This window comes from Oryctolagus cuniculus, chromosome 12, assembly GCF_964237555.1.
Source record: "Oryctolagus cuniculus chromosome 12, mOryCun1.1, whole genome shotgun sequence".
NCBI lineage: Eukaryota > Metazoa > Chordata > Mammalia > Lagomorpha > Leporidae > Oryctolagus > Oryctolagus cuniculus.
The window spans coordinates 54,037,755-54,050,309 of record NC_091443.1 but is presented as its reverse complement, the minus strand read 5'-3'; the positions used below and the strand labels follow the sequence as shown (position 1 = coordinate 54,050,309).

Below are 12,555 nucleotides of genomic sequence, written 5' to 3'. Positions count from 1 at the left end.
TAGAGCCTAGGATGGTGTCAGGGGTGTAGATCGTACCATACATAAGACTGCGCCATTTTACTAACAACATTGTCATATTTTCTTCAAACTAGTCATAGGGGATTGCATTTTTCAAAGATGTGCATACAAATATATCTCATTCTGTGTTCTTTCTATCATGTGTTATTGACACTCCTCTATCAAAAGTTAAGATCCCTGTTAGCTTTTCTGGGTTTGTCTTAGGAACTCACTTTTATTTATTTATTTATTTATTTATTTATTTATTTATTTGACAGGCACAGTGGACAGTGAGAGAGAGAGACAGAGAGAAAGGTCTTCCTTTCTGTTGATTCACCCCTCAATGGCCACTGCGGCCAGCGCACCGCGCTGATCCAAAGGCAGGAGCCAGGTACTTCTCCTGGTCTCCCATGCGGGTGCAGGGCCCAAAGACTTGGGCCATCCTCCTCTGCACTCCCGGGCCACAGCACAGAACTGCACTGGAAGAGGAGCAACCAGAGAAACTCATGAATTCTAAGACTGGGTGCTAAAGTAATACAGCTTCTGTTTGGCTTACCCTCTCTGTCTTGGGACCATCATCAGCAGTCACTAACCCAGTCACCATGTTGTAGGGAAGCCTCCATTAACTGGCCTACATAAAGCCTCTGCCCATGAATGACTCTTCTGATTATTCCAGCTCCCTGACTCTATCTTCTAGCTGCAGCCCCAATCATTTTGGAATAGAGACAAGCTGTCCCCAGTGTGTGCTATCTTAAACTCTGGCTCACTGGGATAAGAAGTGATGGTTTTATGCTATTATACTTGGGGTCATTTGTTAGGCAGATACAGTAACTAAAACATTGGTTGTACAATTTTATGGATTGATAAGAGGTGTAAGGTTAATGATAAAGGCCAAAGATGAGCTATAGCTAGGTGACCAAAGATGCCTGATTCCTGATGCCTTGTCAGAGGGAAAGGTCCCAGTCCTGTTAGCTGCCTTCGGCAATCAGTGCTGCTCTGGGAACCCAGTGCATCCCCTTTGCCCTTGTCTTTGGAAGAGATTTCAAGAGACCAGGCCCTATACTGTTGACTTTCACACTGGATCTGAGTGTGACCCTGCAAACCCTGGCTCAGGATGACTCCAGTTACCAATACTTCCTTACCAGGCACTGTGATGTCCAACTAAAGTGACAGACACTGTGAAAATTTAACACACCTGGCCTCACCCTTCAAGGGCAGCACACATTTGTTCACGGCAACAGGGGCAACACTAAGGCCACCTATGGAAATAGTGACGGGAACTCTCATGGATAAAGAAGTGTCCTCTCCAGGGTACCACTTTTTTTTTTTTTTAACAGGCAGAGTTAGACAGTAAGAGAGAGAGACAGAAAGGTCTTCCTTCCGTTGGTTCACCCCCCAAATGGCTGCTATGGCTGGCGCACTGCGCCAATCCAAAGCCAGGAGCCAGGTGCTTCCTCCTGGTCTCCCATGCAGGTGCAGGGACCAAGCACTTGGGCCATCCTCCACTGCACTCCTGGGCCACAGCAGAGAGCTGGACCAGAAGAGGAGCAACCGGGACAGAACCCGCATCCCAACCGGGACTAGAACCCAGGGTGCCGGCGCCTCAGACGGAGAATTAGCCTAGTGAGCCGGGATGCCGGCCACCAGGGTACCACTTCTTGACACGTGGGAGGATGCCCTGGCCTCCACGCCAGTACTGAACCTGACCAGTTTCAGAGATGTTTTTGTTGCCTATGAAAATAGCTCACCTGTTCATGTTGATGAGTCTTTTCCCCATTTACAACCTCAGCCCACCAACCACAGCTGGTTCTGTTCTCCTTGCCTTTTATTTCCCTGCATGTTCCAGTTTGTCTTGAGTGTCTGTCGTCAACAATGGTGGCTACATTTGTTGCCAGGGGCCAGATAATGAGACACCAGCACCTTTTCTTCTCTGCTTTAGCACATATGTTTAATAAATGAAAATGTCCCTGAAATCAATAAGAATCAATTTTCTTGCTGATTCTTGACATGTTGACCCTTCCTAATTTTTTTGTGCTCAGCTGTACCCTGAGAGGGTTGGATGACAGAAATAAATGCCTTTTCTAAAGATAATAGTGGAAAGTTAACCTATTGAGAGGGGTAAAAAAAATTCCAGGGCTCATAGGCATGAAACAGAATTTTCAAGAGAAGCAAATCAATTTGTTTAAATTGGTCATTGTCAAAATAAAGGCCAATATAACTTTTACAAGATGAGAAAACTTAGGACTAAGTAGCAACACACAAACAGATGTATTTCTCTTGCTCTCTCTTTCACAGACACACACACACACACACACACACGCATACACTGCAGCACGAACACCAAAATGTACTTAGGATAGCCAACTCTTTTTTTAAGCATGAGGCAGTTTTGATATTGTTTTGAATGGGATGCTTCTAGGAGATATTCTCTCTTTTTATTTATTTATTTATTTTGACAGGCAGAGTGGACAGTGAGAGAGAGAGAGACAGAGAGAAAGGTCTTCCTTTGCCGTTGGTTCACCCTCCAATGGCCGCCGCGGCTGGCGTGCTGAGGCCAGCGCACCGCGCTGATCCGATGGCAGGAGCCAGGTGCTTCTCCTGGTCTCCTATGGGGTGCAGGGCCCAGGCACTTGGGCCATCCTCCACTGCCTTCCCGGGCCACAGCAGAGAGCTGGCCTGGAAGAGGGGCAACCAGGACAGAATCCGGTGCCCCGACCGGGACTAGAACCCGGTGTGCCGGCGCTGCAAGGCAGAGGATTAGCCTAGTGAGCCGTGGCGCCGGCCGGAGATATTCTCTTATCATGACTGTTTTATGCAAAATTCAAAAAAGTATTATATTATTTTCTCTTTAAGCTTTTTGTTTATCAACTGATAGCTAACAAACATGAAGTCTTAGGGAAGTTATAGAAAGGCTCCAAGCTTATCCTTAATTCTTTTTCAAATAGATTTTGTTACAGGGAAACGGCAGTGAAGAAAGTATTATTACCTCGGTTCTTTGTCTCACATGGAAGTTTCCAAGCGGACAAGCAGAGAGATTTAAAAGCAAGATTTACTAGAGTCAAAGACCTCCAGCCAGAGTGGCGTGGAGTGGGGTGGTTCCAAGAGAGGCGAAACGCGAAGGGGCTGGTGGTACTGGGGTTGTTGAGCACAATTTGGGAGAAGAATGAGAAACTTACCAGCTTGATGCTCAATTACAAGGCAAGGACATAACCCATCACAAGACCTGATCCACAGTCATATTTGCAGTATTTACTTGTTTATTTTATTTACCTGTTTACAGTAAATGGTGAGCTCAGGATGGAATCCCCACTCCCTTGCTATTCTTCTGGAAAATTGAAAGCTTGCAGGCAGGCACTTTTGACCTTGCTAAAGATAACTTTTAGGGGAAGGTAAGCACTTTGCCCAGTTTCCCCAGGACCACCCTGACTGCCTATTAACCCACGTGACTCCTCACAATTTGTCTCCAGGTAAACATATAAAGGTTAATGAACTCTCTTTGTGAAATACACTAATGAATCTATAGGTTCAGTGGTTGGCTTCCTTTAATCTACATTCTTTTTATTTATTTATTTATTTGACAGATAGAGTTAGACAGTGAGAGAGAGAGAGACAAAGAAAGGTCTTCCTTCCATTGGTTCACCCCCCAAATGGCTGCCACGGCCGGAGCTACGCTGATCTGAAGCCAGGAGCCAGGTGCTTCCTCCTGGTCTCCCATGGGGTGCAAGGCCCAAGCACTTGGGCCATCCTCCACTGCCTTCCCAGGCCACAGCAAAGAGCTGGACTGGAAAAGGAGCAACCGGGACTAGAACCCAGTGCCCATATGGGATGCTGCGCCACAGGCAGAGGATTAAGCCAAGTGAGCCATGGCACCTTCCCTCCTTTAATCTACCTTCTGTCAACAGGTACCTGGATATTTTATTTAGAAAGTAGTAGCTAACAAGTTAGTTATGAATCACTGGTTTCACTATCTTATGAATATCTCTAATTAGTGATAACTACTAACGGTGTGACAATGCAATAGTGGGGTCTTGAACTGGAAACCAATTCTTCCCTATTGGTACTCAACAATGCACAGGGCATCCACAGAAAACTGTATGCTGTGCTCCAGGATGTATTTTTATCTGTGGAGAATTAAACAAACTCTCATGTATGTGGGAAACCCCTTGTCTCAATAAATGGGAAACAAAAGGTCAGTTTGGCTTAGGATACCTGACCACTCCTGTGTCAATGTATAATCCATCTGAAACAGATTTTTGGATAGATTCTCTCTTGCCACATCACAGACATAGAAGAATATTACCTGGTAATCTGTGTGATTCTAAATATCCCATGTTCGGTCAGTCTCTTCTGCCATGGACTAATTTATCTGTTACTTTAGGTGTCCTTGCAGATTCCACTTCAAAGGCGGTTGTCCATCAGCAGCAACCATTGGATTCCCTTGCCAGAGCAGTTTTAGAAACAGAATTGCTCTTGATGATTGATCAACTGAACGAGCAGGTGTCTGTGCCTTTGCTAATAGTACACACAGTACTATCTGCAACTCCCCTGGGGAGGTTAAAACCCAATCACACAAGAAAAGGGAACAAGCCGCAAGTCTCCACAAGGTCTCACCAAATTCTCCATGGTTATTTGATAAACTGTTCAGGCCTAGGTCCATTGCTCAAAATAATTTTGCAAATTGAATTTGTAATATTGTTATTCTTTATATTCTGTATTGTTCTTTTGAATCTTCATACACATTATTTGTAAAATTTCCAAAGAAATACAACTTTTAACAAAGGAATACTAGCCCAGGACTTTGAGATGATAATCAAAGCCTAAAGAGCAAAAAAAATTGAATTTGACAATGAACTCCTTGAAGACAGCCTGATAGTTTTCTTTTTGGTCCTCTGTGATTCTCAAAAGCAATTCAAAGTATTTTTTTTTTTTTAACATTGACTGTTGGTAGTAAACATTTTCCCTCTAATGTGAGATCAGACCGATTGGAACAGATCCTTCCCAGTGCCAAGGGACAATTAAACCTAAATGTTTTATCAGTGATGCTTTCAGAGAAATAACCTTATCAAAAGGAGGAATGTGGGAATTAACAATACAAGAATCACGTATCAAAATCCTAAGCACAATGACGTCAACAAGGACCACAAAAAAGCTCTCATGTGTGCATTTCCAAAGTACCTGTATGTCTACTTGTTGCCTTGTAACTAGCCTGTCTCAAGAATAGTCTGTGGCCCCAGCATTTCAGATAAACCAGGTAGTGCCAATGTATCCAATGAATTCCATGAGCTTTATTTTGAAGCTGTTTATCTGGATTTCTTTTCTTCGTCTTTAGAAAAATCACCTTTTCCCTGATTTCTTTGGGTGTATGCCTAGGACTTCCCTAGCTTTCACAGCCTCAATTGCAACCCTTTCCTCTTCCCAAATAAAATCCTTTGGTCTGCAGAAGGCATTGGCTCAGTGGTTAAAAATGACAATTGAGACACCTGCAATCCATATCCAAGTGCCTGGATTAGAGTCCAGGCTCCGCTTCTGATTCCAGCTTCCGGTGACACACACTGGGGGAGGCGCCGGGGATGGCTCCCTGCCACCAGCATGGGAGATCTGTTTGAGTTCCTGGCTGCTAGCTTCAGTCTGACCCTCCCCCAGCCATTGTGGACATTTGGGGAGCAAATTAGCAAATGGAGACTCTCTCTCTCTCTCCTGCCTTTCAAAAAAATGATAATGAATAAAATGCTTAAAATCCATTGTTCCATATGGCCTATGTCTGAGTTTCTTTTTTTGTGGTTGATAAGCTGATCCTGAGTTATATAACTAATGAGTTCTCCTGAGTTCTCTGGGACATTCTAGACCCCTAAGGGTAGATGATTGGTCAGGAGTAATGGAGATCTGTACTTGTGATTGGCAACTGATGTAGAATTAACCTTGTGGGATTGAGCTCTTGTAGGATCTAATGCTAAAAGTCTTGGTAGAGACAGAATTGAATTAAATTGTAGGCCACCTAGCTGGTGTTTGGAGAGCCCACATTCATCTAGTGTCAGACGTGTTGTTAGGGTGTAGAGATTCAGAGTGTGATTTCCGAGTTATTAAAATAAGGACTTCAGCATGGAGACATCCACTCTCTTGTGGTGGAATTTATATTCTATTCCAGTTTCTATGCCCTGTTCCCTTATAATATTAATCTTCTGTCCCCTAGTTGTGTCCCTGACCCTGTATTCCTTTTTGTAAGAGTTCACATTCTTCATTCTGAGTTTTATTTGTAATCAAACCAAGACTTTCATAAAGTTTCTTGATTGAAAATGAAACGGGCGTTTGAACTTTTTCACCGGGTTCTTCAAGTTATACTGTAAAGTTAATGACTGATCAGATGCACATGCATTCAATGTACCTGGCCCATTCTGGTGAACTTTTTGTTCCCCATCATTGTTATCATAAAGCAGATAGCATCACTGACTCTTGTACTCTCAGTTCTTCTTTATTATGTTACAAATCCAGGCAGTATTTTGATTGTACCTGGGCATACTTGGCAGTCTTGCAATATCTAACTTACGGAGGAGGTCTATGATCACATCCTTTCCTTAATTTCTCCAAACCACTTAATCTCATTGAGAGAAAAGGTGAGAGTAAGAACAAGGAAAAGAGAGACAGAATGAGAGAGGGAGAGAGAGACACCATTAGTGCCAGCCTTGGGGTTACAGAATTATGAAAATTTAAGTGTATTGCTGCCTGACCATGGCTTTACTTGGGCTTCATAAATTCAACCAAAACCTTGGGTGTTTATTGTTGTTGTTGTAATATTTATATTCCATTTTTTTCTGGTTAAAATATTCAAGGCAGAATTAAACATTATTAACACTGAAACTTCATTAACAATGAAAGATAATTTTTGAGGCAGGTGTTGTGGCACATGGGTTAGGCTGACACTTGGGACATCTGTATCCCATAATGGAGTGCTGGTTTGATTCCTTGTTGCTGCTCCACTTCCACGATAGCTTTCTGCTCACGCATGGTGGGAAGACGCAGATGATAGCTTAAGTGCTTGGGACTCTGCCACCCATGTAGGAGACTCAGATGGACTTCCAGGCTCCTGGCTTCAGGCTGTTCTAGCCCTAGGGATTAACCCAGCAGATGGCATTTTTCTTTTTTAAAGATATTTATTTTATTTATTTGAAAGGTAAAGTTATGGCCATGGTGGGATGTGTGGGATACTCTATGGGCTGGTTCACTCCCCTAATGGCCACAATGGCTGGGACAGCCTGAAGCCAAGAGCCAGGAGTTTATCTGGGTCTCACACACGGGTGCAGGAGCTCAAAAATTTGGGTCATCTTCTGCTGATTTCCTAGGCACATTAGCAGGGAGTTGGATTGGAAGTGGAGCAGCCAAGACTCAAACTGGCACCCATATGGGACTCTGCCTTTGCAGGTGGCAGCTTAACCTGTTATGCTACAATGCTGATCCTTTAAAATGTTTTAGAAAATGTTTAGCAAATTAAAATATATTACTAATATAAAGAAAATCAATTTCATATATTTCATCAGTACAGTTGTGAGAACCATACTTCCCTCTTTTCCCTCTCCCTCCCTCAATCCCTCTCCTTCCTTCCTTTTTTTCTTTAATTTTTACAAAGACATAATTTTAATCAACAGACTTAATTCACTACTAACTATAATATTCAACAAGTATAAAGTAGGAAGACCACAGTTCCACAGAAGTATAAACAGCAATCATATCACAAGATATCTGTTTCATCCTATTTTTTTTTTGTATTTTATATTAACTGCCGCATTTTGGAGAAAGCATATATTTGCCTTTTGGGGACTGGCTTATTTCACTAAGCATGATGGCTTCCAGTTGCATCCATTTTGTTGCAAAAAAACAGGATTTCATTCTTTTTTATGGTTATTTGAAAGACAGAGTTACAGAGAGAGAAGGGGAGACAGAGACAGGTCTTCCATTCACTGTTTCACTCCTCAAATGGCAGGAACAGCCTGGGCTGTACCAGGCCAAAGCCAGGAGCCAGCCAGGAGCTTCTTCAGAGTCTCCCATGTGGGTGGCAGGGACTCAGGGACTCAGGCCATCATCTGCTGCTTTCCCGGGTGTGTTAGCACAGAGTTGGATTTGAAGTGGAGCAGCTGGGACTCAAATCAGCACCCATATGAGATGCCAGTGCAGCAGGTGACAGCTTAACTCACTGCACCACAGCACTGGCCCCGTCAAATGTCTTAACGATTACATTTAAAGGTTAAGAGTTCCTTCAGGACTCAAATCAGTAGTTACAACCCAAGAAACTACTGTCCCAAAAACTAGTAAGCAGAACTCTAATGCAAACCCGTTTAAGCAACTTTCCAAAGTAATAGTTGACTCACCATCCTGGGTTGCTTTAATAGTTACTGATTTCTGCAAACATGAAAAGGTACTATTCCCTGCAATTAAGTTTAGGTTGCTTACTAATTGGCTTTATATCTTAGAGACAATAGGATTTTGGCTTAGCTAATGGTACAATTCATGAATCTAAGCTTGGGATACATAATAAATTTTTCTCAACATCAAAAGTCAAATACCACTTACTTAAGAAAAACTAGATTAACAAGAAATATTGAAAATGCCTGGGATAGAACAACCTTACATGTAATAATATTATCAACAACAGATACCAGCACAATACTTAACGGTGTTAGAACTATGTTTACATGCACTTCTTGTAAGTCTCAGTTACCTGTTGATGTTCTATAACATACCATAGAATACGATACCTTGAAAGACTGTGGCCCTCTTTTTAGTTGCTTCTTCATGTGTCCTTCTCCCTCTCTCTATGCTCATTACACCTTCCTTGACTTGAATCTCAATAGGTAACACAAACTTGTTGGAAAGGGTCCTTGATATATGGGATCTCAGGATAGCCACTTTACTTGTCTTCAGGATCATCTCTTTAGCTATGTAAAAGAAATGCCCAGAATTCCTCCCTTTTTCTCTCTTCATAATCCAAAGGATGACAGTAGGAGGACACATGGGAGATTCTCTGAGACAACACCCACCCACCCCCGCAAGCTATTATTCAAACAATGCTTGATGTGAGTTGGGAGTTCAAAGACAACATCTGGATATAAATGGAACACCCTGCTATTCTAATAAGATGGCCCAATGAGAATCTCAACAAAGGTGGCCTAGCTAGGAGCAGCCTGTGAAAGCATTGGCAGAAAACACATTCAAATATCTCACTTTATTCATTAGGATTATCTTTGACTAGATTCTCCTTCACCTTTCCACTGAAGTACCACAGTTCACACTTCCAGAGGCAGTTCTCCTTGCTGAAATATTCCTACAACATGGCAAAGCCATTCCAGGATTTTTTTTTTCCCAGAAGTTTGTGGATGAGTTTAGAGGCCTGGTTGCCTCCTATAAACTCTGTGGGGTCACATTCCTCCAGTGCCTTCCAATTCCTTTGTGCCCAGGAGTCAATCTTTGATGTCTATGGCCTTGCTGGAGGTTATTGTCAGGGTAAACCCAAGTGTTCTAGATGAGAAGATACAGGAACATGATCACACACTAAGGCATCCCCCGCCCTCCCCACCATCACCACTACAAATCTGGAACACTCTATCTCCTGCTGCTATTTCTTCCTCTGATACTTGTAGCCTTCTTGGGTGCCAAGCAAAGAGGAAGGACAGACTCCTCTCCTGAGATCCACATACTGATACTACAACCAGTGACCTGAACGCTGAAACTGAGCGAGGTAAGAAGGACTGGTGCTGAGGATGCTTGGGCAAGAGGCCTAGAAAAGCTTGAATTTTTAGATAGCAGGGTTAGGAATTGAATGTCATCCAAATCCCGGGAAACAGGCCAAGATCCAAGTCAACATTTATCCCACTGCTACAGCCTTTCCCCCTTCCCCCGGTCTTCCAAAGCATAATGCATTCAGAGCTGGAATCCTGGCATTCTCACTGGGTTAGGCCTTTGTGACCAGGGGAAAAGCTAACACATGAGAACGTGTCTATCCCTGTACTGTGCCTTAGGTAGGCCCTCAACACCCTCAGAAGTGCTCTCACATGCATGTCTCTCACTGGATGCTCACAGATCTGTTACAAGCACTGGGCCCATGCAAGAACGCTCTTGCTCAGAGCTTAAATGAGGTTTGGGTAGAGCCAGGTGCACTCCTCATGGTAAATGAGGACAGAGGGCTGGCTTAAAGGGGAGACCTTTTCAGGCAACTCAACTCCCTCTGCCATGACCAGAGTGGTTCCTTTGAGGGAAGTGTTAGTCTCAACACTTGCTCGCCCAGAGCGGTGCCTCAGCGCTGGGGTTCTTTGTTGATGGTGTTCCTGACCAGCCTGGGCTGGGACTTCAGAGAACAAGAGCCTCCTGCCAAGGCAATCTCTCCCAGGTGGTCACTCACCGTCTACATTCCCTTAGTCGGTGGCAACCCTCGCCACTATCTTGACATAATCTTTAAGTGTCTTCTCTTCTGGACATACATTCTTCTGAGAATTTAGCTGGTGAAGAAAGCTAGCTAGCTGGTGATTGATTTTTCAAGTAGAGTGGTTAGAGAATAGTTCAGAGTCATTTAAAACTCTCAGACTTCATTTTTTTCTGCTACTTTTGGCTTTGCCCACTCAGATGGCTGCATGCATTTATTTCTCAGAAATCTTATTATCTAATGTGAGTTATTATCTTCTAGTCTGGGAAGCAAATGCTAATATTGGGCCCTTTTGCTTGTATTGGCAAAGACAGGAATTGTAAGTTGGAGCTTGGCTCAGGGCAGTGTGTCAGTAATTTTCTTTCTCTTCTTCCCCATGGACATGCAGACAGTCTTTGTGACAACCATGGCATCCTCTCCAAAGCTCTGGATCATTCTCTTGTTCTCAGTGTGCCTCCCATGCAGGCTGCTTGTACACAGCAAGGATTTTTCATGGAAGGAATTCATGGAACGGCACTATCTAAGTCCAAACAGAGAATTCAGCGTATACACATGTGATGTCCTCATGAAGCAAAAAGAAGCTCCGAAAGACAAGAACCCCCACATATTCATTTATATCCCATGGTACAAAATAGAGCATATATGTGTTAAGGGCACTTGGAATGATCGTTATAGAAATGCATATGTATGGACCCGGAATACCCTCAAAGTACTCAAGTGTTATCATGAGAAATCTGAAAATGTCTACAAAGAGAGTAGGGGTTACAATCACATTCAATTCCATTGTAACATGGATGGATATGTTGATAGCATAGAAAGCTTAAACTTAACAGAACCTATCCTCTACTAGAGAGTCTACTTACATGCTCATGTTTTGGTAGGCTATTCAGTGCTTCCCAAGTGCTGGCTCTGCATATATCCATAATCCCTTCCACTCTCCACTGTCTATTCATGTGTCAGTATAGAACACTTTAGGGTTAGGCATCACATGGAATTTTGATACTACAACTTTGCCTGTTATTTCTCTATCTGGACCAATCTTCAGTCCTTACTTATTTAATTAACTCCCACATTTTCTTCATATAACATCTCTGCTTGACTAATCTCAAACTTTTCTTGATATTGCCTCTCCTTATCCCTATACAATATAAATGGCAATTACTCCCCAAATAAATTGCATCTTTCCAAACTGTGTGCCATGTATATAAATTTTGTCTTAAGAGTATGTACTTAATGATTGATATGAGTATTGTGCATATATGTGATATAGAATATGTTTGGCTATAATTTGTGCTGTGAATATATTTTAAGGTACACTTGATGTGTGTGTGTCTAACATGTGTGATATACCTATGCATGTGATGAGGTATAAATGTCTACATGCTAAGCTGGAGACGAGTTATAACCTGGGCATTGAGTGTGGTGACAGACTTTGTTAGACATTTATTTGACTCATGATGCTGGTGGGTAGAAAGTGCTACAGTATGACACCATCATCAGATACTCTTGATAGACTCACAATGGATAGTGTCACATGACAAGAGCAGGAGAGAGGAGGCGGGCAAGGAAGCAAGAGAGTGGGGGGGCAGACTCAGTCTTTTATAGAAATTATATTAGTAGGCATTTATTGACTCCTTTGAAAGATAACTTACTGCAAGACACCGTCATTGACTCCTTCACATGGCCAGTAGTGCTGAAATCATTTCCCTTAAAGGCCCCCTTTCCTCAACACCTTTACATTGGAGAATTAGGCCTCAACATTAATTTTTGTCAAGGAAAAGCCACATTTAAACCATAGCATTCTGTAGGGACGGAAGACTGTCCCTGAAAGCTCACATCCTGCTCAGCTACCAAATATAATCACTGCACTATACTAGAACCACACTCATGACATGCTTCTGCATCAGCCTAAAAGTCCCAAACCTCACCTGAAACTCAAGGCAAACCCCGCCCCAACTGCGGGCTGCAAAATCAAAACCAAGTTACACACTTCCAAGACACAATGGTGGAACAGGCCTAAGGTAAACACTCCTATTCCAAAAGGGAGGAAAAGACAAGGTAAAAGGTATCACAAGCAACTCTGAAACCCAGCAGGGCAAACATTACATCTTAAAACCCTGAACCCAGAATCTCGTGCTCAGTGGGGAAAG

General features: G+C 42.9%; 1 protein-coding gene across 1 annotated transcript; it reads left to right on the top strand.

The window, feature by feature from the left end:
• The first annotated feature begins 9,566 nt into the window (after positions 1–9,566).
• On the top strand, positions 9,567–11,596 carry EDDM3B (epididymal protein 3B). Its single transcript, XM_002717880.5, has 2 exons — positions 9,567–9,724; positions 10,794–11,596. Exon 2 carries the CDS (start codon positions 10,812–10,814, stop codon positions 11,253–11,255), a length of 444 nt encoding a protein of 147 aa, XP_002717926.1. The 5' UTR covers positions 9,567–9,724; positions 10,794–10,811; the 3' UTR covers positions 11,256–11,596.
• The last annotated feature ends 959 nt before the right edge of the window (positions 11,597–12,555 follow it).

Coding starts and splice junctions, on each gene's coding strand:
- EDDM3B (XM_002717880.5), top strand. CDS start 10,812: ATGGCATCCTCTCCAAAGCTCTGGATCATTCTCTTGTTCTCAGTGTGC.